Raw genomic sequence first — 25,616 nt, 5'->3', positions numbered from 1 at the left:
AGCTGCAAAACCAATGGATCCAGGCGGATCTTCTCCAGGAGCGTGTGGGAATTCCCAGGAAAAGCCGTGAGGATCCCTGGAAGCGGCACTTTGCTCGGATGGTTCCGTTTCAGGGAGAAGGGGGAAGCTCAGGCCTGGAATGTGGAAGTGAAAGAAGAAAATGAATTTGTAACGAGGGACCGGGACAGGAACGTGACAAAAACATGGAATGCTTTGGGTGGGAAAGGACCTAAAGATTAATTCCAAACACCTTCCACCATCCCAACTCGGCTTTGGGCTTTTCCAGGGATGGGGAAGCCGCAGCTTTTTTCGGGAAACCTGCACCAGGGCCTCCCCACCTTCCCAGGGAAGAGCCCAGACCTCCATTAATCACCTCCAGTAAAACGCCTCTCCCAAATCCGCTTTCCCGAGCGCCAAGCTCGGCTCCTCCGCTGGATTTCGGGGTCGAAAAACCCCCGACGCTTTCACTCAGCTGCTCCCCTCCACCCGGCAAGGGACGAGCCAACGTACCCGCAGCAGCGCGTTCCTCTGGCTCACGCGCTGCCCCGAAAAACCCGGACGACGTCGGGGTTCCTGGCCAGCTCCCGCGCCAGCGTTCCCGAGGTATCCGGAGCGTCCCGGAGGCCCGAGCGGAGCAGGACGGCAGCGGCCTCGGCGCTCTGCCCGGCGCCGGCCGCGTGCAGGGCTGGAGGAACACGACCCCGCCTCACTTCCCGGCCTCGGATCGTCCCGCTCGCCGCGGGATTGGCGGGGGGAGTAAAGGAGGCGCAGGGTGGAAAAAGGAGGAGTTTGTGGAGTCGGGTTGTTGGGGGGGGATGAAGCCAGAAAGCCCTATAAATATGACTGCTTAGATTCGGAGAATGAGAAACCTGTAGGTGAGGTAGAATTGAAAGCAAGTTTTGATGTTTGAGATGTCCTAGCTACTGGATGTCTGGGAAAACAGCGATGTGGGCAGCTGAAGGTCACCTGCAGCCAGACCCAGAGGTCAAATGGGATGTTCTGTCTCACCCCCCAATGTTCATCCCACACCTGTACCCCTCCCCTGAAGTGTCAGGTATCTGTGACCCCATTGGCACAAGTCCTGTTCCAGCCCAGCTCGAGACCCCTTATCAGGGGGCTGTGAGGGTGGGTTGCCCTCTTTCCCCTCTCCCTCTTTGCCTGGCACCCTTCCCTGAGGACTTTCCTCTTGGAATTTCCTCTCCCAACCTCTCCCTTCCCCCACCTCCCCGGGCCTTGCCACGAGCTGCAGCCTGGCAGCTCAGAGCAAGGCCTCACACCCTTTACAATAAACCTCATCTTCTAAAACCCAACTTCAGAGATCTCTCGTCTACATCCATCCACACCGTCCCGGAGTCCGCAGCAGAGAAGCAATTTCTACATTGGGTGAGCGTTGGAGTCCAGGGCGTTCCTTTGGTTGCCCTGGAGGGTCAGGGACCTGGGCAGGGGGGGTCTGGGACCCCAGCACAGAGCTCAGAGCGACACTGGCTTTGATTTCAGCCCATGGGAAAAACTTCCTACACTGAGAGAAGGTTTACAGGCCACAAGAATGTGAGAAACAGTAGTTTAGCTTATCACAGAATGAGAAAATAGTAGTTTTAGGTTCCTAGCATTGAAGTGAATGGGGACAAGCCGGAGAATCTGGGGCGTTGTCTCCTTCTTCTTCTCCTTCTCCTTCCCTCACTCCATTGCTGCAGTGACGTGGCACAAAGTAGTTAGTGAGGATTGGGTCAGAGTAAAGATGACCTTTTTAGTAATAGTGATAGACATTGGTAAGAAATAGTAAATAAGAAATACGTAGTAATTAGTATAAAAGATAAGGACAGCCCAGCTCGGGGGGAGACGTGAGGAATCCGTGCAGCTGCGAACATCTTGTCGGACTCCGAGAAAATTGTAAGGTAAGAAACAATAAACAAAGTATGCAACCTTGAGAAATCTAAACCTGAGAACTCCGTCTCTTCCTTCGGCTCGGCTCGGAGCTGTGCAGGGGAGCAAAGGACCCTGAAACCACCTCAATGTTGGGGTAAGCCCCCGACAGGTGAGGATGGAATTGAGTTTGGGGTGTAGAGCTGGAGGAGTTTCACGCTCCCGCCGTGGGCAGGGATCCGTCCCGAGTCCCAGCGTCCAAGCGGCTTTGGAAACTTCCAGAGATCCAGGGGCAGCCGCGGCTTCTCTGGGAATTCCCAGCCCCTATGAAAAACCCCCTTCCACCTAATCCAAACGAGGGCATCCCGATCCCTCTGGAGAACCCCGACGTGGACGAGAGGCTTCCCAAGGACGCAGTGCCCCAAAGGCAGCCAAGGAAAAACCGTGCCAGGGCTGGGTGAGCTCAGCAAAGCTGGGATGGAATCACCGAGGGGGCGGAGGGAGCGACGGCGCCGCTAAAACCCGGCTTTAACCAAACCCCGGCTTTAGGGGATTCGCCGGTTTTGGCAACGGCTGAATCCATTTCTCCTTTCTTTTTTCCTTTTTTATTTTTTTGGGGGGGGAGATGCTGATGCAAGAGCTGCCTGAGCTTTTCCCGCTGGGAATGCCGGCTCTCCGGCATCGCTATAGCAACTCCCTCTCCGTGCCAGCTCCCTGGTATTATTTGCTCATCGGCCATTTCCAGGCTGTTTGTTAAGGAATTGAGGCTGGGAGAGCTCAATCCTTGTGTTTGTCCATCCAACCCTGCTCCCAAACAGGATCGTTCCAGCCGAATTTGAGCGGCGAGGAGGCGGCGTCCGAGCTCCCCGGGGGGGAAAAATAAGCAGGAAATTCCCAATGTGGGTCTCTGGGGAAATCCCCAGCAGGAACTGCAGCAAATCGAAAGCCAGGGAATGCAAAATTCCCCCCCCAAAAAAATCCCCGGGGCGATCCGTCACGTTGCTCCCCAGAGCGAATGTACCCACGGATTTGGCATTTCCCTGCCCGCTGAGCTTGGGACGCGCTCGTGGAAGCTCTGGGCGTCACGTAAAGCTTGGGGGGAAAAAAAAAGCTTGGAATTCTCACCAGAGCGGCCTTTCCCATCCTTGGCTTGGACATCGGCACCGAGGGACAGCAGGGTGAGGATGGTGTGTCCGTGTCCTTCCTGCAGAACGTGGGATTTGGGATCAGCTTGGATCCGTCCCTGACCTGGAACTGCACGGATCTGCTCAGGTCTGGGGCTACCACGAGCTCCGAAGATCTCGGAGCAGATGGAAAGCAAGGACAGCTGCCTGGGGCTGGGAGGATCAGATCCATGGGGCAGGAATTGCTCCAGCTGCTGTTATCCCATGAGAATTGGCCGGAAAGGTGCCACCAGGCACCTTCCTAAAATCCCAGAATGGTTTGGGGTGGAAAAAAAATCCTTAAATATCATCCAATTCCAACCCCTGCCGTGGGCAGAGCCACCTTCCCTATCCCAGGGTGCTCCAGCCTGGCCTTGGACGTTCCAGGGAGCCAGGGGCAGCTCCAGCTGCTCCGGGAATTTCATTCCCAGGCAGGAATTCCTTCCCAAGATCCCACCCAAATCTCCCCTTTTCCAACCCGAGTCCATTCCCCGTGTCCCTCCAGGCCTTGTCCCCAGTCCCTCTGCAGCTCTCCTGGAGCCCCTTCAGGCCCTGGAATGTTCTGGAAGCTCTCTCCATCTTTGAGTTTCAAACCCCTCCAATTCCCAGAGGATCTGGAGATGGTTTTTCCAGGGTTATTCCAGCTCAAGGAGCAGAACCTGCTGCTGATCTGTTGCTCATCTGCCTCCCTCTGGCACTGGCATTCCCCAAGGAATTCCTCCATGATTTGCGATGCCCTGGGAGCAGACCCAGGATCCTCAGCGCTGTCCCTCCTTCCTCTGCCAGGAGCCAATTTCAAATTCCACAGGGAAACAAACCCAGCACAACTCCCAGCTCCCTCCTCCCCGCACTGGCTTCTCCAGAAATAAATCCGCTCTCCCTAAATAACACGCCCGATTTTTGGAATTGCACCCTCAGTGCCATGAATTAGTCTTTGTCCTGCGGCCTGGGAATGGAAAAATTCTTATTTTTATGCACCCCCCACCCCCCACCCACTCTTTTTCCCCCCATTCCCAGAGGATTCCACAGCATCTTCCCTGCTCCCCAGGCTCCCTGCAAACCCAATTCCATGGGCAAAGACACCGAGCCAGGGAACTGCTGGAGCTGGCAGCGAATCCAATTAAAAAAAACAAGACAAACAAACAAAAAAAAATTTGAATTTTGTGTGTTCATAAACGCGAAAGAATAAGAAAAGAGGGAGCTAAAACCACAACCCCGGCGGGCAAAGGAACGGTGCTGGGAAATACCAAGCGACACCGAGGCCGGGGAAGGGAAGAGGATCCCATCCGATCGCTCCCGGATCAGCCAGGAGCTGGGATTTTCTCCAAGGCACACGATATTCCCCCCAGAGCCTGGCTGTTCAGCGTGCCCCCGGCAACCGGAAGGGCTTTGGACGCGTTTTCTGGGAGCAGGAGGCTGGAAAACGGGAGAAAGGGATCCTTTGTGGGGGCAAAGGGCACGGCTGGATGGAGCCAGCATTCCCAGGGAATGGTTTTGTAGGAGCAGGGCTCTGGGATGAGCTTCAATTCCCACTGCCAGGCTCAGGGGGTTGGTGAAATCCCAGGTTTAACACCCCTGGATCTGAGCAGGGACACTGCTGTGCTGCCAGCTGGATGCCAGGAGGGATCCTGGTCAGCAGAGACGTTTTGGGATCTGCTCTGCGTTCCCAGGGAACGGTTCTGTAGGAGCAGGGCTCTGGGATGAGCTTTAATTCCCACTGCCAGGCTCAGAGTGCTGTTAAATCCCGGGTTTAACATCCCTGGATCTGAGCAGGGACATTCCCACACTGCCAGGAGGGATCCTGATCATTAGGGAAGTTTTGGGATCTGCTCTGCATTCCCAGGGAATGGTTTTGTAGGAGCAGGGCTCTGGGATGAGCTTCAATTCCCACTGCCAGGCTCAGAGTGCTGTTAAATCCCGGGTTTAACATCCCTGGATCTGAGCAGGGACACTGCTGTGCTGCCAGGAGGGATCCTGGTCAGCAGAGAGGTTTTGGGATCTGCTCTGCATTCCCAGGGAATGGTTTTGTAGGAGCAGGGCACAGGGATGAGCTTCAATTCCCACTGCCAGGCTCAGGGGGTTGGTGAAATCCCAGGTTTAACATCCCTGGATCTGAGCAGGGACATTCCCGTGCTGCCAGCTGGGTGCCAGGAGGGATCCTGGTCAGCAGAGAGGTTTTGGGATCTGCTCTGCATCCCCAGGGAATGGTTTGGAATGGTTTTGTAGGAGCAGGGCTCTGGGATGAGCTTTAATTCCCACTGCCAGGCTCAGAGTGCTGTTAAATCCCGGGTTTAACATCCCTGGATCTGAGCAGGGACACTGCTGTGCTGCCAGGAGGGATCCTGGTCAGCAGAGAGGTTTTGGGATCTGCTCTGCATTCCCAGGGAATGTTTCAACACCCACAGCTCTGCTCCCCACACGGGCTGGGAGGAGGAGGAGAAAGCTCCGATGGTTCTGGAATTCAAAACAATTCCGGTGTGAAGGACAAAGATAAAATCCCGGGAGCTGCCCCGGCCTTCCCAGCTCTCCTTTCCCACATCTCCTGGCCCTCCTCTGCAGGCAGCTGGGCACAAACACGGAATTCCTGGGGTGGGAAGGACCCTAAAGGCCCCCCAGTGCCACCAGGGACATCTCCCACTGTCCCAGGCTGCTCCAAGCTGGCCTTGGACATTCCAGGGATCCAGGGAATGATCCACAGCTGCTCTGGGAACCCCAGCCCAGGCAGGAATTCCTTCCCAAGATCCCATCCAGCGCTGCCCTCTGGCACTGGGAGCCATTCCCTGTGTCCTGTCCCTCCAGGCCTTGTCCCCAGCCCCTCTGCAGCTCTCCTGGAGCCCCTTCAGGCCCTGGAATGTTCTGGAAGCTCTCCCTGGAGCCTTCCCTTCTCCAGGAGAACATTCCCAGCTCTCCCAGCCCGGCTCCAGAGCCTGAGGTTGGATCCATCTCCTCTCCAAGAAATTGATGCATCCAGGGGCTTCCCTTGGAATCTCAGGACACCATCAAGGGTCTCCCTTCCCTTCCCCTCTCTTTCCTCTCCCCATTTTCCAGAAAAATCCCTCGGGATGGATTCTGAGTGTCCCAAATCCCAGAATCCTGAAGCGGTTTGGGTGGGAAGGGAGCTCAAAGCTCATTCCAGGGATAATTCCATGATCCCAGGCTGCTCCAATCCTTCCTTGGACATTCCAGGGATCCAGGGAATGATCCACAGCTGCTCTGGCAATCCCAGCCCAGGCAGGAATTCCTTCCCAAGATCCCATCCAGCGCTGCCCTCTGGCACTGGGAGCCATTCCCTGTGTCCCGTCCCTCCAGGCCTTGTCCCCAGCCCCTCTGCAGCTCTCCTGGAGCCCCTTCAGGCCCTGGAATGTGCTGGAAGCTCTCCCTGGAACCCTTCCCTTCTCCAGGAGAACATTCCCAGCTCTCCCAGCCCAGCTCCAGCCCTGTGCTCTCCTCTGGACTCTCCAGGACCTCCTGATGTTGTCCCCAGGGCTGGGATCTCACCAGAGAATTCCCCCCCGACCCTGCTGCCTGGAAAAGAGGGAATGGGAGCATCCAGGAGCAGAGGGGACAGCGGCAGAGGATGAGCCAGGAACTCAAAAAAACCCCCCACGGTGCCAAAGAGCCGATTCAGGAGCCCGGCAGAGGATTTTTCCCCAGGGAATTCGGGAGCAGGGACAAACCTTGGCGGCGTAGTGCAGGGCGGGCAGCTGCAGGGCCGTGGCTCTGGCGTTGACGTCCACGCCCAGCTCGGACACCAGGAAGCGGATGGATCCGTCCTGGGCCGTCACAGCCGCCCTGTGCAGGGCCTGGGCACCCAGGGCATCCACAGCCGTGGGACAGGCCTGCAACGAAGGAAGGGCGCGGGAATAACAAACACGGAGCGCGCTCGTCCCGAAGGGAGCGGGACCCCAAAGCCAGGAGGTTTCCAAACGCCACGAGGTTTCCCAACGCCACGAGCTTAGCCAAAGCCACGGGGTTTCCCAAAGCCACGGGGTTTCCCAACACCACGGGGTTTCCCAAAGCCACAAGCTCCCCCAAAGCCACGAGCTTCCCCAAAGCCACGAGCTTCCCCAAAGCCACGAGGTTTCCCAACGCCACGACATTTCCCAAAACCACGACGTTTCCCAAAACCACGACGTTTCCCAACGGCCACGAGGTTTCCCAAACCCACGGGGTTTCCCAAAGCCACGAGGTTTCCCAAACCCACGGGGTTTCCCAAAGCCACGAGGTTTCCCAAACCCACGAGGTTTCCCAAAGCCACGAGGTTTCCCAAACCCACGGGGTTTCCCAAAGCCACGAGGTTTCCCAAAGCCACGGGGTTTCCCAAAGCCACAAGATTTCCCAAAGCCATGAAGTTTCCCAAACCCACGAGGTTTCCCAAACCCACGAGGTTTCCCAAAGCCACGAGGTTTCCCAAACCCACGAGGTTTCCCAAAGCCACGAGGTTTCCCAAAGCCACGAGGTTTCCCAAAGCCACGGGGTTTCCCAAAGCCACGGGGTTTCCCAAACCCACGACGTTTCCCAACGCCACGAGGTTTCCCAAACCCATGAGGTTTCCCAACGCCACAAGGTTTCCCAACGCCACGAGGTTTCCCAAACCCACGGGGTTTCCCAAACCCACGGGGTTTCCCAAACCCACGGGGTTTCCCAAACCTACGAGGTTTCCCAAAGCCATGAGCTTCCCCAAACCCACGAGGTTTCCCAAACCCACAGGGTTTCCCAAAGCCACAGGGTTTTCCAACGCCACGAGGTTTCCCAAAACCACGAGCTTCCCCAAACCCACGAGCTTTCCCAACACCACAGGGTTTCCCAAACCCATGAGGTTTCCCAACGCCACGAGGTTTCCCAAACCCACGGGGTTTCCCACACCCACGAGGTTTCCCACCCCTGCTGCCCTCAGTGCCTGGAATGGGAGGTTAAACCCACGACAAACTTCCCAAAACTTCTGTGGAGAATCAGGTTGGGATCATCCAGCTATCAATCAATCAATCAATCAATCAATTATTGCAGCGGTCCGGTCCCCGCTGTGCATAATTGGGTCTAAGGGTATTCCCTGCGGGAAATCAGGGAATTTTCGGGAGACAGCACAGGAGCGGGAGGTGCCAGGAGAGAGGGAGGAGCTCTGGATGGACATTTCCACGTTATCCACAGGCACTGGAGGCTCCATGCTGAGCCCTGCCATTCCAAGAGCAGCTTTTGGCTCGCACACAGCCGCTCCTGGAGCGCTGGGAATGTCCTGTCCCCTGCCTGGTGTCACCATCCCACCCCACCGGCTCTGGGGACACGGGACCACCAAAGCTGTGGTTGTCCCTGGATCCCTGGAAGTGTCCAAAAAGCTTGGAGCACCCTGGGATAGGGGAAGGTGGACGGGGTGGGATGAGATGATTTTTAAGGCCCTTCCAACCCAAACCATTCCCACCATTCCCGCCCCAGGAGGAATCTGCCTTTATTCACCCAACCCCTTCCTCTCCAATTCGGGAATTCGCTCCCCGGAGCTCGGAACTCTTGGAATTCCGAGGATTTCCCGGCACCCACCCGGTGTCTGCGCAGGAGCAGCCGGGCGATGCCGACGTGGCCGTTCTGCAGGGCGTCCATGAAGGGGGTCACCCCACAGCTGTCCCTGCTGTCGGCTCTGTACCCGCACCTGGGAGCCACAGGAGGGGAAAAATAAATCCAGGACAGAGCTCCAAAATCCGCGTGGAAGGAGCTGGGGTCGGAAATGGGATGGGTAAACATCCGTAGGCCATGTGGAAACCTGTCCTGGGGTTTTAGGGCTTGGGGAATGATTTGTGGGTTGGGTTTTTTTGGGATCAGCTGGTTTGGGACATTTGTGATTCCCTTTTTCCCTGAGCAGAGGGTTTCCAGCAGGGACAAGGCGTGCGCTGGAAGCGGGGGAATAACCAGATCCTCACGGAGCGACGAAGGAAAGCCAATCTCACTCAGGTTAAACCGCGGCGAAATGAGAGAAAGCAGAACTAAAGCCTGGCTTAAGATCACAGAGCTCGTTGTGCTGGGCCAAGCGCGGACAGGTTGGGATGAGCTGAGATTCCCAGGGAAAGCTGCTGCAGCTCCGGGAAGGGAATTTAGGAAGGGAGCAGGGGGGAAAAAAGGGAGCAGGGGGGGAAAAAAAGGGAGCAGGGGGGGAAAAAAAGGGAGCAGGGGGGGAAAAAAGGGAGCAGGGGGGGAAAAAAAAGGGAGCAGGGGGGGAAAAAAGGGAGCAGGGGGTGGAAAAAGGGAGCAGGGGGGGAAAAAAAGGGAGCAGGGGGGGAAAAAAAGGGAGCAGGGGGGAAAAAAAAAGGGACCCGGGGGGAAAAAAAAAAGGGAGCAGGGGGGGGAAAAAAAGGGAGCAGGGGGGGGAAAAAAAGGGGGCAGGGGGAAAAAAAAGGGAGCGGGGGAAAAAAAGGGAGCAGGGGGTGGAAAAAGGGAGCAGGAGGGGAAAAAAAGGGAGTAGGGGGTGGAAAAAGGGAGCAGGGGGGAAAAAAGGGAGCGGGGGGAAAAAAAGGGAGCAGAGCTGCTTTAAAGCCACTTCCCAGCAATTTCCCAGAAGCCAGAAAAGCAAGGATAAGCCCAGCCTAGGGAAAAGCCTGCTCCCAAAAGCCTAGGGAAAGCTGATCCCAAAAGCCTAGGGAAAGCTGATCCCGAGCCTAGGGAAAAGCCTGCTCCCAGGTCTAAGGAAAAAGCTGCTCCCGAGCCTAGGGAAAAGCCTGCTCCCGAGCCTAGGGAAAAGCCTGCTCCCGAGCCTAGGGAAAAAGCTGCTCCTGAGCCTAGGGAAAAAGCTGCTCCCGAGCCTAGGGAAAAGCCTGCTCCTCAGCCTAGGGAAAAGCCTGCTTCCAGACTAGGGAAAAAGCTGCTCCCGAGCCTAGGGGAAGCTGATCCCAGCCCAGGGAAAAGCCTGCTCTCAAGCCTAGGGAAAAAGCTGCTCCCAAAAGCCTTGGGAAAGCTGCTCCTGAGCCTAGGGAAAAGCTGTTCCCAGCCTTAGGGAAAAGCCTGCTCCCGAGCCTAGGGAAAGCTGATCCCAGGCCTAAGGAAAAAGCTGCTCCCGAGCCTAGGGAAAAAGCTGCTCCTGAGCCTAGGGAAAAAAGCTGCTCCCGAGCCTAGGGAAAAAGCTGCTCCCGAGCCTAGGGAAAAAGCTGATCCCGAGCCTAGGGAAAAAGCTGCTCCCGAGCCTAGGGAAAAAGCTGCTCCCAAAAGCCTTGGGAAAGCTGCTCCCGAGCCTAGGGAAAAAGCTGATCCCGAGCCTAGGGAAAAAGCTGCTCCTGAGCCTAGGGAAAGCTGATCCCAGCCTAGGGAAAAGCCTGCTCCCGAGCCTAGGGAAAAAGCTGCTCCTGAGCCTAGGGAAAAAGCTGCTCCCGAGCCTAGGGAAAGCTGCTCCCGAGCCTAGGGAAAAAGCTGCTCCTGAGCCTAGGGAAAGCTGATCCCAGCCTAGGGAAAAGCTGCTCCCGAGCCTAGGGAAAGCTGCTCCCGAGCCTAGGGAAAAAGCTGCTCCTGAGCCTAGGGAAAAGCTGCTCCTGAGCCTAGGGAAAAGCTGCTCCCGAGCCTAGGGAAAAAGCTGCTCCCAGGCCTAAGGAAAAAGCTGCTCCCGAGCCTAGGGAAAAAGCTGCTCCCGAGCCTAGGGAAAAAGCTGCTCCCGAGCCTAGGGAAAAAGCTGCTCCCGAGCCTAGGGAAAAAGCTGCTCCCGAGCCTAGGGAAAAAGCCTGCTCCCGAGCCTAGGGAAAAAGCTGCTCCTGAGCCTAGGGAAAAAGCTGCTCCCGAGCCTAGGGAAAGCTGCTCCCGAGCCTAGGGAAAAAGCTGCTCCCGAGCCTAGGGAAAAAGCTGCTCCCGAGCCTAGGGAAAAAGCCTGCTCCCGAGCCTAGGGAAAAAGCTGCTCCCGAGCCTAGGGAAAGCCGGCAGGAATCCCTTTGGCCACTGTCACATCAGAGGCACCGGGAATGAATCAGCAGGGAAAACAAAGCCAGGGCCGAGTTCCATAAACTGGCATTTGTGTCAGAACCAAGAGCGAGCCCATCCCAAGGGAATCCTCGGCTCTTTCCCAGCCGGGAAAAACCCGGAGCAGGAGGAGAAAAACCTCGGGATGGAGGGCAGGGAGAGCACAAGCATCCTCTGAGTGCTGGCAGGGAATGGGAGGTGGGGGAGGAAAAGCTGGAAGGAGCCCGCTTACCGCTCCAGGAGCAGCTCCACCGCCTGGGAACGGCCGTGCATCGCTGGGAAAAGACGGGAAAAAGCAGGAGAAACGCGGATTATTTGTGGGTTTGTCGCAGTGTGTTCCTACAGCGAGGCACTCCTGATCTTTTCGGGATGAGGGAAAGGCTCGGGATTCAAGGGGGTTTAATCCCATCTGGGATTAAGGTGGGATTAAGGAAAAGGGAGGTAAAGCAGGGAAAGGTGGGGAAGGGGCAGGGCCTGGCTCCGTCTGCCACGGAATTCTGCTGGAACAAAGAGGGATTCTCCCAAGGATCCCTTCATTCCCGAACCGGGACGTGGGAGAAGCAGGAGGAACACAGAGCAGGGAGTGGGGAAACGCTGGATAACATTCCCAGCCCTCCTCAGCCATTCCCACCTCATCACCCTCACCCTTCTCAGAGGGAAAACAACAACAGAGGGGAAGGATTTGGACCTGAGGCACTGAAACGTTCCAGGTTTTTTCTGGAATTTTTTTAAGCATTTCATTTTACACAGCTTTGATCCAGCTTTTTTTTTTTTCTTTTTTTCCCTCCTGGTCATTTTGCAAAATAAATTTAATATATTCAAGAGAGTAAAAAAAAATAATATCAAACCAAAGCTGGAGCTGCTCCATCAGGCGATGGAAAAAGGGTTCCTGGGAAATGTGTGCTCCCAGGAACAACCTTCAGCTGGAATTCCAGGGAGGAATTCCCAGATTTCGGCTCTTTGCTCCTGCTCCCGGCCACTTCTTCACCTGAGCTGACGGAAAACCCAAGTCATGGGAAGAAAAATCCCTCCAAGGAACACAAATTCCATCTTTTATCAGGAGCAGAGACTCGGGATCCGCTGCTGCATTCCACTTCCTCCAATTCCCTCTCTTCCCTCGGGATAGAAAAAGCAGCAAAGCTGAAGGATATTGAGATATTTTATTGAGATAAAAAATAATTGGAGGGAGAAAAGGATCCTGCATCAATCCAGGAAGGCAGCTGGGCCTGGTCATGAGTTAATGTGCTCCCACCCACAGCCCTGGGATGGAAATCCATGGAAATCCAAGGAAATCCATGGAAATCCATGGAAATCCAAGGAAATCCATGGAAATCCATGGAAATCCAAGGAAATCCATGGAAATCCATGGAAATCCATGGAAATCCATGGAAATCCATGGAAATCCATGGAAATCCATGGAAATCCATGGAAATCCATGGAAATCCATGGAAATCCATGGAAAAGTTTGTCCTGATGTGATTTCCCCTGGCAGCTCCAGCCCCTCAGCCCTGCTCCTGCCTCAGGAACTGGGAATATCCCCTGGGATAAGTGTGGGGATAGGGAGCAGCAGTTTGGGATCAAATTGCGCTGGAGGGGTTAAATCAGAATTCCCTAAATTAATTCCAGCCCTTCCCAATTCCCAGGTTCCTCCACTCCCAGCTGCTGCTCCAGGGTGTGGCTGGGTGAGGAGATTCCAGAAATCCACCCAAATTGTGGACTGGAAAGAAAACACAGCTGGAGACAGCTCTAGGAAGCAGAATCCAAGTGCTGGAATCCCAGTTGTATTCCCACATCCCAAGGCAGGGAGAAGACTTTGGTTCAAGGTCAAAATTCCCCCTTTTCCCGCAGGATAATCCCAAATCCCGGAGCTCAACGTGATCCCAACCCAAAATCCACGTCCTGCTGGGAGAGGAGCCGCCAGCTCCACGGGGACAACGCCGGGAATCGGGCAAAGAATGGGGAGAACATAAAAAAAAATGGGATCAGCCACTTCAGGGATCCCACAAACAACTCATTCCCGGGTTTTTTCCTTCCCAGGTCAAGCACAAGGAGTCAGTTCCAATTCCAAGGGCTGGAATTGTCACCGCTGATGAGCCGAAAGGGCTGGAAAAACGAGGGCTGGGATTCCTGCACCTGCCTGTTCCCTGAAAATATCCCTTAAAAGCAAGGAAAAAGGCAGGGAAAGGGAATTGGGCGTGGTGGGCTCCAACAGCTCCTGTGTATTCCCAGCAGGAATTCTCCCCTTTGCAGAAAGACCCTCTGGAATTCTCAGCGTGGGATGAGAGCAAGGGGACTCCGAAATTTGGAGTTTATTACTGGGATCACGGAGTCATTTTGGTTGGAAAAGTGCGCCAGAGCCCAAGCGTTCCCAGCACTGCCAAGGCCACATCCACACGGATTTTAAATCCCTCCAGGAATGGGGCCTCCACCACTGCCAGGGCAGCTCATTCCAATGCTTCACACCCCTTTCCACGAGGGAATTTTCCCAATATCCAACCTGAACCTCCCTGAGGCGGCGATAAAGAAATCCACCCCCAGGCAGATCCCAAAAGGATCTGCCGCTTCCAGGAATTGTAAACGCCAGGATGTGCTTGGAGCTGGGGAGCTTTTCCAAGAGCAGGAAGGAAAATCATTTCCATATTCCATGTCCAGGAATCCATCTGTGCCAGGGAGAGATGAACCCGACCCAAGGATCCCAAAACCAGGGGAAGATCCCAGGGTGGATCCTGGCTTTACACACAGGAAGGAAAATCATTTCCATATTCCATGTCAAGAGATCCATCTGTGCCAGGGAGAGTTGAACCCGACCCAGGGATCCCAAAACCAATGGAAGATTTCAGGATGGATCCCAGCCTTACACACAGGAAGGAAAATAATTTCCATATCCCATGTCAAGGGAGCTCGGATCCATCTGTGCCAGGGAGAGATGAACCGGATCCAAGGACCCCCAAAACCAGTGGAAGATCCCAGGGTGGATCCCAGCTTTACACACAGGAAGGAAAATCATTTCCATATTCCATGTCAAGAGATCCATCTGTGTCAGGGAGACATGAACCTGATCCAAGGATCCCCAAACCAGTGGAAGATCCCAGGATGGATCCCAGCTTTACACACAGGAAGGAAAATCATTTCCAGATCCCATATCCAGGGATCCATCTGTGCCAGGGAGAGATGATCCAAGGATTCCAAAACCAATGGATCCCAGCTTTACACACAGGAAGGAAAATCATTTCCATCCCATATCCAGGGATCCATCTGTGCCAGGGAGAGATGATCCAAGGATTCCAAAACCAATGGATCCCAGCTTTACACACAGGAAGGAAAATCATTTCCATCCCATATCCAGGGATCCATCTGTGCCAGGGAGAGATGATCCAAGGATTCCAAAACCAATGGATCCCAGCTTTACACACAGGAAGGAAAATCATTTCCACATCCCATATCAAGGGATCCATCTGTGCCAGGGAGGGATGAACCCGACCCAAGGATCCCAAAACCAGTGGAAGATCCAGGGTGGATCCCAGCTTTACACACAGGAAGGAAAATCATTTCCATCCCATATCCAGGGAGCTCAGATCCATCTCTGCCAGTGAGAGATGAACCTCACCCAAGGATCCCAAAACCAGTGGAAGATCCCAGGGTGGATCCCAGCTTTACACACAGGAAGGAAAATCATTTCCATATCTCATATCAAGAGATCCATCTGTGCCAGGGGGAGATGAACCTGACCCAAGGATCCCAAAACCAGTGGAAGATCCCAGGACGGATCCCAGCTTTACACACAGGAAGGAAAATAATTTCCACATCCCATATCAAAGGGATCCATCTGTGCCAGGGAGCGATGAACTCGATCCAAGGATCCCAAAACCAATGGATCCCAGCTTTACACACAGGAAGGAAAATCATTTCCATATCTCATATCAAGAGATCCATCTGTGCCAGGGGGAGATGAACCCTATCCAAGGATCCCCAAACTAGTGGAAGATCCCAGGGTGGATCCCAGCTTTACACACCAGGAAGGAAAATCATTTCCATATCTCATATCTAGGGAACTCAAATCCATCTGTGCCAGTCAAAGATTAACCTGATCCAAGGATCCCAAAACCAATGGAAGATCCCAGGATGGATCCCAACCTTACACACCAGGAAGGAAAATCATTTCCATATCCCATATCCAGGGAGCTTGGATCCATCTGTGCCAGGGGGAGATGAACCTGATCCAAGGATCCCAAAACCAGTGGAAGATCCCAGGATGGATCCCAGCTTTACACACAGGAAAGAAAATCATTTCCATATTCCATGTCAAGAGATCCATCTGTGCCAGGGGGAGATGAACTGGATCCAAGGATCCCCAAACCAGTGGAAGATCCCAGGGTGGATCCCAGCTTTACACACCAGGAAGGAAAATCATTTCCACATCTCATATCAAGGGATCCATCTGTGCCAGGGAGAGATGAACTCGACCCAAGGATCCCAAAACCAATGGATCCCAGCTTTACACACAGGAAGGAAAATAATTTCCACATCCCATATCAAAGGGATCCATCTGTGCCAGGGAGCGATGAACTCGATCCAAGGATCCCAAAACCAATGGATCCCAGCTTTACACACAGGAAGGAAAATCATTTCCATATCTCATATCAAGAGATCCATCTGTGCCAGGGGGAGATGAACCCTATCCAAGGATCCCCAAACTAGTGGAAGATCCCAGGGTGGATCCCAGCTTTACACACCAGGAAGGAAAATCATTTCCATATCTCATATCTAGGGAACTCAAATCCATCTGTGCCAGTCAAAGATTAACCTGATCCAAGGATCCCAAAACCAATGGAAGATCCCAGGATGGATCCCAACCTTACACACCAGGAAGGAAAATCATTTCCATATCCCATATCCAGGGAGCTTGGATCCATCTGTGCCAGGGGGAGATGAACCTGATCCAAGGATCCCAAAACCAGTGGAAGATCCCAGGATGGATCCCAGCTTTACACACAGGAAAGAAAATCATTTCCATATTCCATGTCAAGAGATCCATCTGTGCCAGGGGGAGATGAACTGGATCCAAGGATCCCCAAACCAGTGGAAGATCCCAGGGTGGATCCCAGCTTTACACACCAGGAAGGAAAATCATTTCCACATCTCATATCAAGGGATCCATCTGTGCCAGGGAGAGATGAACTCGACCCAAGGATCCCAAAACCAATGGATCCCAGCTTTACACACAGGAAGGAAAATCATATCCACATCCCATAACAAGAGATCCATCTGTGCCAGGAAGAGATGATCCAAGGATTCCAAAACCAATGGATCACAGCTTTACACACAGGAAGGAAAATAATTTCCATATCCCATGTCAAGGGAGCTGAGATTCATCTGTGCCAGGGGGAGATGAACCGGATCCAAGGACCCCCAAAACCAGTGGAAGATCCCAGGGTGGATCCCAGCTTTACACACAGGAAGGAAAATAATTTCCATATTCCATATCAAGGGATCCATCTGTGCCAGGGGGAGATGAACCCGACCCAAGGATCCCAAAACCAGTGGAAAGATGCCAGGGTGGATCCCGGCTTTACACACAGGAAGGAAAATCATTTCCATATCTCATATCAAGGGATCCATCTGTGCCAGGGAGCGATGAACTCGATCCAAGGATCCCAAAACCAGTGGATCCCAGCTTTACACACAGGAAGGAAAATCATATCCACATCCCATATCAAGAGATCCATCTGTGCCAGGGAGAGATGAACCCGACCCAAGGATCCCAAAACCAGTGGAAGATCCCAGGGTGGATCCCAGCTTTACACACAGGAAGGAAAATCATTTCCACATCCCATATCAAGGGATCCATCTGTGCCAGGGAGAGATGATCCAAGGATTCCAAAACCAATGGATCCCAGCTTTATACACAGGAAGGAAAATCATTTCCATATCCCATGTCAAGGGAGCTTGGATCCATCTGTGCCAGGGAGAGATGAACCCGACCCAAGGATCCCAAAACCAGTGGAAGATCCCAGGATGGATCCCGGCTTTACACACAGGAAGGAAAATCATTTCCACATCCCATATCAAGGGATCCATCTCTGCCAGGGAGAGATGAACCCGACCCAAGGATCCCAAAACCAGTGGATCCCAGCTTTACACACAGGAAGGAAAATCATATCCACATCCCATGTGAGGGGAGCTTGGATCCATCTGTGCCAGGGAGAGATGAACCTGATCCAAGGATCCCCAAACCAGTGGAAGATCCCAGGATGGATCCCAGCTTTACACACAGGAAGGAAAATCATTTCCATATCCCATATCAAGAGATCCATCTGTGCCAGGGAGAGATGAACCCGACCCAAGGATCCCAAAACCAACAGAAGATCCCAGGGTGGATCCCAGCTTTACACACAGGAAGGAAAATCATTTCCATATCTCATATCTAGGGAACTCAAATCCATCTGTGCCAGTGAAAGATGAACCTGATCCAAGGATCCCAAAACCAATGGAAGATCCCAGGATGGATCCCAGCTTTACACACAGGAAGGAAAATCATTTCCATATCTCATGTCAAGGGAGCTCGGATCCATCTGTGCCAGGGGGAGATGAACCGGATCCAAGGATCCCAAAACCAGGGGAAAGATCCCAGGGTGGATCCCAGCTTTACACACAGGAAGGAAAATCATTTCCAGATCCCATATCAAGGGATCCATCTGTGCCAGGAAGAGATGATCCAAGGATTCCAAAACCAATGGATCCCAGCTTTATACACAGGAAGGAAAATCATTTCCATATCCCATATCCAGGGAGCTCGGATCCATCTGTGCCAGGGGGAGATGAACCGGATCCAAGGACCCCCAAAACCAGTGGAAGATCCCAGGGTGGATCCCGGCTTTACACACAGGAAGGAAAATCATTTCCATATCCCATGTCAAGGGAGCTGAGATTCATCTGTGCCAGGGAGAGATGAACCTGACCCAAGGATCCCAAAAACAGGGGAAAGATCCCAGGATGGATCCCAGCCTTACACACAGGAAGGAAAATAATTTCCATATTCCATGTCAAGAGATCCATCTGTGTCAGGGAGAGATGGACTCGACCCAAGGATCCCAAAACCAGTGGAAGATCCCAGGATGGATCCCAGCTTTACACACCAGGAAGGAAAATAATTTCCATATCTCATATCAAGAGATCCATCTGTGCCAGGGAGCGATGAACTCGATCCAAGGATCCCAAAACCAGTGGAAGATCCCAGGATGGATCCCAGCTTTACACACCAGGAAGGAAAATCATTTCCATATCTCATATCAAGAGATCCATCTGTGCCAGGGAGAGATGAACCTCACCCAAGGATCCCAAAACCAGTGGAAGATCCCAGGGTGGATCCCAGCTTTACACACAGGAAGGAAAATCATTTCCATCCCATATCCAGGGAGCTCAGATCCATCTCTGCCAGTGAGAGATGAACCTCACCCAAGGATCCCAAAACCAGTGGAAGATCCCAGGGTGGATCCCAGCTTTACACACAGGAAGGAAAATAATTTCCAGTTCCCATATCAAGAGATCCGTCTGTGCCAGGGGGAGATGAACCTGACCCAAGGATCCCAAAACCAATGGATCCCAGCTTTACACACAGGAAGGAAAATCATTTCCATATCCCATATCAAGGGATCCATCTGTGCCAGGGAGGGATGAACCCGACCCAAGGATCCCAAAACCAGTGGAAGATCCCAGGGTGGATCCCAGCTTTACACACAGGAAGGAAAATCATTTCCATCCCATATCCAGGGAGCTCAGATCCATCTTTGCCAGTGAGTGATGAACCCGACCCAAGGATCCCAAAACCAGTGGAAGATCCCAGTGTGGATCCACCCCTCCCTTTTCCCTTTTCCCCTCCTCCAAAAGCCCTTTCCCCCTCTCCCAGCCGTACCTGCCGTGTGCAGAGGGGTTCTCCCCGTGCTGCTCTCCGTGTCCCAGCAGCTCGGGCACACATCCAGGAGGTACCGGAGCACCTCGGGATGTCCTTCCCTGCTGGCAACGTGGAAGCAATTCCAGCCATCCTTATTCCTCAGCAAAGGGTTGGCTCCGTGCTCCACCAGAGTTCGGATCACTTCCAGGTTTTTCCTGGTGCAAGCCATCATCAGGGGAGTCCTGGAAGGAGATGCGGGGGGGAAATAAAATAACCCGGGAGGAGAAACGCGATGTCTCCGCTGGATTCCGGGTGCTTTGCCTGAGGATCCAGGAGCTTTCCAGGCTGGGAATACTCCAGCTCCTTTTCCGTGCAGTCCCTCGGAGCGTGCCGTGCTTTTTAAGGCTTTTCCCAAAGGTCTGGATGCGCCTTAGGAAGCTCCCCGGTTTGAATCCACGGGCGGAAGGGCGCCGCCGCGCAAACCCGGGCTCATGGAACCTCGGCTCCAGGCTGGCACAGCCTCAGTTCCCAGCTCTGCAACGCTGCCCTCGGATTTGTTGGCAGCTCAGCTCCAAAGGACATTCCCAGGCTTTCATCTGGGAGCTGGGGAGAATCCTTGTTTTCTATTTCCAGAAATTCCCACCCCTGAGGGAAGAGTGGAGCAGTAATTTGTAACTTTTAGGAGAAAATGGGGGTGGAGAAAGCTGGGATAGGGCTGGGATTTCTCCTAAAAATCCAGCTGGATCCACAGTGTGGGCAGCAGGGGAAGGGAATTCTGCCCCTCTGCTCCACTCAGGTGATCCCGTATGGAATCCAGCTCTGGGATCCCAAAATATGGAGCTGGACCTGCTGGAGCAAATCCAGAGGAATCCACGGAGCTGCTCCAAGGGCTGGAGCCCTTCTGGTCTGGAGCCAGGCTGGGAGAGCTGGGAATGTTCTCCTGGAGAAGGGAAGGATCCAGGGAGAGCTTCCAGAACGTTCCAGGGCTTGAAGGGGCTCCAGGAGAGCTGCAGAGGGGCTGGGGACAAGGGACAGGACACAGGGAATGGGCTGGGATTGGAAAAGGGGAGATTTGGGATCTTGGGAAGGAATTCCTGCCTGGGCTGGGATTCCCAGAGCAGCTCTGGATCATTCCCTGGATCTCTGGATGTGTCCAAGGAAGGATTGGAGGAACCTGGGATCATGGAATTATCCCTGGAACGAGCTCTGAGCTCCCTTCGCACCCAAACCGCTTCAGGATTTTGGGATTTGGGACACTCAGAATCCATCCCGAGGGATTTTTCTGGAAAATGGGGAGAGGAAAGAGAGGGGAAGGGAAGGGAGACCCTTGATGGTGTCCTGAGATTCCAAGGGAAGCCCCTGGATGCATCAATTTCTTGGAGAGGAGATGGATCCAACCTCAGGCTCTGGAGCCGGGCTGGGAGAGCTGGGAATGTTCTCCTGGAGAAGGGAAGGATCCAGGGAGAGCTTCCAGAACATTCCAGGGCCTGAAGGGGCTCCAGGAGAGCTGCAGAGGGGCTGGGGACAAGGCCTGGAGGGACAGGACACAGGGAATGGACTGGGATTGGAAAAGGGGAGATTTGGGATCTTGGGAAGGAATTCCTGCCTGGGCTGCAATTCCCAGAGAACCCCTGGAATGTCCCAAGGCCGGGCCTGGAGCAGCCTGGGACAGAGGAAATCGGTGACACCGGATGATCCTTCAACTCCTTCCCATCCATTCCACGATCCCAAACACCAGCTCCAGCAGCCGCCTTCCCCACCCAACCCCAAACGCCAGCGCCTACCAGTCAGCCTTTTTCAAGCAGTCCACGCTCGCCCCTCTCTCCAGGAGGAACGCCACGCACTCCTGGTGGCCCATGGAAGCAGCCTCATGGATGGGTCTCTTGTAGTCCCCGTTGGCCACCTCCGTGTCCATCCCGACCTCGTGGATCAGGAATTCCAGCAGGCGCCCGTGCCCCGCCCGAGCCGCGTGGTGCAGCAGGGAATCGCCCAGACGTCCCCAGCGCCAGCTGCGAGCCTCTGGGAGCTCATCCGGCCTCAGCTCGGCCCGCAGCAGATCCAGGTTCCCCTCCTGGACCAGCCTCAGGAGCCGCCGCCGCCTCTGCTGCTCTGCCATGGAGCTGGGCCTGAGGGGAAAGAGGCAAAAAATGGGATTTTGTGGGGTATCGTGGTTGGTTTGGGGGTTTGGGATAAGTAAGAAGGAGGTTTTCCCTCAGGAGAAGAAGAGGCTGGTGTCTAGATCCAGAAAAATGGGAATTTTTCCCTCAGGAAATCCACAGCACATCCAGGTTTCTCTCCTGGGCCAGTCACGGCCTCTCCCACACCATTATGGAACTGGGCCTGAGGAGAAAGAGGCCAAAAAATGGGATTTTGTGGGGTATCGTGGTTGGCCTGCAGGGTTGGGATAAGCAGGAAGGAGGTTTTCCCTCAGGAGAAGAAGAGGCTGGTGTCTACATGCAGAAAAATGGGAATTTTTCCCTCAGGAAATGCACAGCACATCCAGGTTCCCCTCCTGGATCAGTCACAGCCTCTGCTGCTCCGCCATGGAGCTGTGCCAGAGGGGAAAGAGGCCAAAAAATGGGATTTTGTGGGATATCCTGGTTGGTTTGGGAGTTTGGGATAAGCAAAAAAGAGGTTTTCCATCAGGAGAAGCAGAGCCTGGTCACTACATCCAGAAAAATGGGAATTTTTCCCTCAGGAAATGCACAGCACATCCAGGTTCCCCTCCTGGACCAGCCTCAGGAGCCGCCGCCGCCTCTGCTGCTCCGCCATGGAGCCGGGCCTGAGGGGAAAGAGGCCGAAAAAATGGGATTTTGTGGGGTATCCCGGTTGGTCTGGGCTGTTGGGAAAAAGGTTTTTCCTCAGGAGAAGCAGAGCCTGGTGTCTACATGCAGAAAAATGGGAATTTTTCCCTCAGGAAATGCACAGCACATCCAGGTTCCCCTCCTGGATCAGTCACTGCCTCTCCTGCTCCATCATGGAGCTGGGCCTGAGGGGAAAGAGGCCAAAAAATGGGATTTTGTGGGATATCCTGGTTGGTTTGGGAGTTTGGGATAAGCAGGAAGGAGGTTTTCCCTCAGGAGAAGGAGAGCCTGGGGTCTACATCCAGAAAAATGGGAATTTTTCCCTCAGGAAATGCACAGCACATCCAGGTTTCCATTGCAGATCAGCCAGGGCCTCTCCTGCTCTGCCATGGAGCAGGGCCTGAGGGGAAAGAGGCAAAAAAAATGGGATTTTGTGGGGTATCGTGGTTGGTCTGCAGGCTTGGGATAAGCAAAAATGAGGTTTTCCCTCAGGAGAAGCAGAGCCTGGTGTCTACATGCAGAAAAATGGGAATTTTTCCCTCAGGAAATGCACAGCACATCCAGGTTTCCCTCCTGGACCAGCCTCAGGAGCCGCCACCGCCTCTGCTGCTCCGCCATGGAGCCGGGCCTGAGGGGAAAGAGGCCGAAAAAATGGGATTTTGCGGGGTATCGTGGTTGGTTTGGGGGTTCGGGATAAGCAAAAATGAGATTTTCCCTCAGGAGAAGAAGAGCCTGGTGTCTACATCCAGAAAAATGGGAATTTTTCCCTCAGGAAATGCACAGCACATCCAGGTTCCCCTCCTGGATCAGTCACTGCCTCTCCTGCTCCATCATGGAGCTGGGCCTGAGGAGAAAGAGGCCAAAAAAATTGGATTTTGTGGGATATCCTGGTTGGTCTGGGCTGGTGGGATAAGTAGGAAGGAGGTTTTCCCTCAGGAGAAGCAGAGCCTGGTGTCTAGATCCACAAAAATGGGAATTTTTCCCTCAGGAAATCCACAGCACATCCAGGTTCCCCTCCCAGACCAGCCTCAGGAGCCGCTGCCGCCTCTGCTGCTCCGCCATGGAGCCGGGCCTGAGGGGAAAGAGGCCAAAAAATGGGATTTTGTGGGGTATCGTGGTTGGTTTGGGGGTTTGGGAAAAAGGTTTTCCCTCAGGAGAAGAAGAGGCTGGTCACTACATGCAGAAAAATGGGAATTTTTCCCTCAGGAAATGCACAGCACATCCAGGTTTCCATTGCAGATCAGCCAGGGCCTCTCCTGCTCTGCCATGGAGCCGGGCCTGAGGGGAAAGAGGCCAAAAAATGGGATTTTGTGGGATATCCTGGTTGGTCTGCAGGGTTGGGATAAGCAGGAATGAGGTTTTCCCTCAGGAGAAGCAGAGCCTGGTGTCTACATGCAGAAAAATGGGAATTTTTCCCTCAGGAAATGCACAGCACATCCAGGTTCCCCTCCTGGACCAGCCGCCACCTCTGCTGCTCCGCCATGGAGCCGGGCCTGACAGGAAAGAGGCAAAAAATCGGGATTTTGTGGTGTATCGTGGTTGGTTTGGGGGTTTGGGATATGCAAAAATGAGGTTTTCCCTCAGGAGAAGCAGAGCCTGGTCACTACATCCAGAAAAATGGGAATTTTTCCCTCAGGAAATCCACAGCACATCCAGGTTCCCCTCCTGGACCAGCCACCGCCTCTGCTGCTCCGCCATGGAGCCGGGCCTGAGGGGAAAGAGGCCAAAAAATGGGATTTTGTGGGGTATGCTGGTTGGTCTGGGCTGTTGGGATAAATAGGAAGGAGGTTTTCCCTCAGGAGAAGCAGAGCCTGGTGTCTACATGCAGAAAAATGGGAATTTTTCCCTCAGGAAATGCACAGCACATCCAGGTTTCCCTCTTGGACCAGCCTCAGGAGCCACTGCCACCTCTGCTGCTCTGCCATGGAGCCGGGCCTGAGGAGAAAGAGGCAAAAAAATGGGATTTTGTGGTGTATCGTGGTTGGTTTGGGGGTTTGGGAAAAAGGTTTTCCCTCAGGAGAAGCAGAGCCTGGTGTCTACATGCAGAAAAATGGGAATTTTTCCCTCAGGAAATGCACAGCACATCCAGGTTTCCATCGTGGACCAGCCATGGCCTCTCCTACACCGCCATGGAGCTGGGCCTGAGGGGAAAGAGGCCAAAAAAATGGGATTTTGTGGGGTATCCTGGTTGGTTTGGGGGTTTGGGATAAGCAAAAATGAGGTTTTCCCTCAGGAGAAGCAGAGCCTGGTGTCTATACCCAGAAAAATGGGAATTTTTCCCTCAGGAAATGCACAGCACATCCAGGCTCCCCTCCTGGACCAGCCTCAGGAGCCGCCGCCGCCTCTGCTGCTCCGCCATGGAGCTGTGCCGGAGGGGAAAGAGGCCAAAAAATGGGATTTTGTGGGGTATCGTGGTTGGTTTGGGGGTTTGGGATAAGTAAGAAGGAGGTTTTCCCTCAGGAGAAGAAGAGCCTGGTGTCTACATCCAGAAAAATGGGAATTTTTCCCTCAGGAAATGCACAGCACATCCAGGTTCCCCTCCTGGATCAGTCACGGCCTCTCCCACACCATTATGGAACTGGGCCTGAGGAGAAAGAGGCCAAAAAAAGGGATTTTGCGGGGTATCGTGGTTGGTTTGGGGGTTTGGGAAAAAGGTTTTCCCTCAGGAGAAGAAGAGGCTGGTGTCTACATGCAGAAAAATGGGAATTTTTCCCTCAGGAAATCCACGAACCGGCCTCTCCCTCAGGATGAGGAGGAATTCCCTTCTGCCTCAGGTTAATTAAAAAATTCCCTTCAGAAAACCAGGATCTGGCCTCTCCTTCCGGAAAACCAGGAATTTTCCTCTCCCTCTGAAATTCGGGAAGCATCCCCCCTCCTCAGTAAAAGCAGAAATTCCATTTTTCCGTGGGAAAACGAGGATCTGGTGTCTCCCTCCGGAAAAGAGGATTTCGTTCTCCTTAGGAAAAAGAGAAATTGCCTTTCAGGAAAACCAGAAGCTTTTTTTTTCTTTTCATTGAAAAAGAAGAGAATGTTCGCTCTGGAAGAGCAGAAATTCAGTTTTCCCTCAGGAAAACAGGAAAGCAGCTTCTCCTTTAAGCAAAAAGAAATTGCATTTTTTTCCTCAGGAAAAACAGAAACAAGAATCTCCCTCATCAAATCCTGAAATTCCCTTTTTCCTCTGGAAAAAAAAAATGTACAATTTCTTTTTCCTCAGGAAAACATGGAATTAGCCATTCCATCAGGAATGGGTTTCTCTCTTAGGAAAAACGGGAATTTCCGTTTTCCCTCGGGGAAATTAGAAACCAGCTTCTCCCTCCGATAACACAAAAATTCCCATTCGCCCTGGGGAAACTCGTAAATTCCTGTTTCTCTTTTAGACAAGCCAGGAAGCAGCTGGAAATGCAGAATTTTTCCTTTTCCCTCAGGAAAACATGAAATTCCCTTTTTCCTCTGGAAAAGGAATAATCCCCTTTTCCCTGCCGACTGCCAGACACCAACCCCTCCTCCAGGAAAAGCAGCAATTCCCTTTTCCCTCCCAAACGAACGGGAATTTCCCTTCTCCCTCAGGGGGGAAAAAACAAACAAACAAACAAACAAACAAACAAAAACCCCACAGAAATTCCCATTTTCCTCAGGAAAAAAACCCAGAAATTCCCATTTTCCCCAGGAAAAAACCCAGAAATTCCCATTTTCCTCAGGAAAAAACCCAGAATTTCCCATTTTCCTCGGGAAAAAAAACCTCAGAAATTCCCGTTTCCTTCGGGGCTCCCGGGAAGGGGCCGCTCCCACAAGCCGAGGATCCCCCACCCCAATATTCCCTCCCCAGCCCATCCCGGACACCGCGAGATTCCCTCGAGAAAAATTCCCGGTTTTTCCAACCCACCCGCGCGCCCCGGAGCGCTCGTGACGTCACACGCGAGCGGCACGACGTCACCACACGGGGCGAGGTAAATAAACACCGCCCAACCCGGA

At 53.5% G+C, this 25,616-nt stretch overlaps 1 protein-coding gene across 1 annotated transcript; it reads right to left on the bottom strand.

Annotated features, from left to right (window-relative positions):
• On the bottom strand, positions 1–25,616 carry ANKRD16 (ankyrin repeat domain 16). The gene is made up of 10 exons (XM_058424375.1): positions 25,528–25,616; positions 23,467–23,579; positions 20,625–20,966; positions 18,862–19,082; positions 11,182–11,224; positions 8,559–8,667; positions 6,704–6,865; positions 2,989–3,067; positions 511–685; positions 1–134 (listed from the first exon to the last, which is right to left on the bottom strand). Coding segments are annotated over exons 2-9 (1,110 nt in total). The 5' UTR covers positions 23,469–23,579; positions 25,528–25,616; the 3' UTR covers positions 1–134; positions 511–533.

Source organism: Hirundo rustica, unplaced genomic scaffold (assembly GCF_015227805.2).
Source record: "Hirundo rustica isolate bHirRus1 unplaced genomic scaffold, bHirRus1.pri.v3 scaffold_263_arrow_ctg1, whole genome shotgun sequence".
NCBI classification, from domain to species: Eukaryota; Metazoa; Chordata; class Aves; order Passeriformes; family Hirundinidae; genus Hirundo; species Hirundo rustica.
The sequence above is the reverse complement of the archived record's forward strand: the minus strand, read 5'-3'. Positions and strand labels throughout refer to the sequence as shown.

Excerpts from the sequence above, each read along its gene's own strand:
- ANKRD16 (XM_058424375.1), bottom strand. Across the intron at positions 6,866-8,558 it reads TGCTCCTGCGCAGACACCGG|GCCTGTCCCACGGCTGTGGA; the intron begins GTGGGTGCCGGG and ends CCTTCGTTGCAG. Across the intron at positions 686-2,988 it reads GGATGGGAAAGGCCGCTCTG|CCCTGCACGCGGCCGGCGCC; the intron begins GTGAGAATTCCA and ends GTGTTCCTCCAG.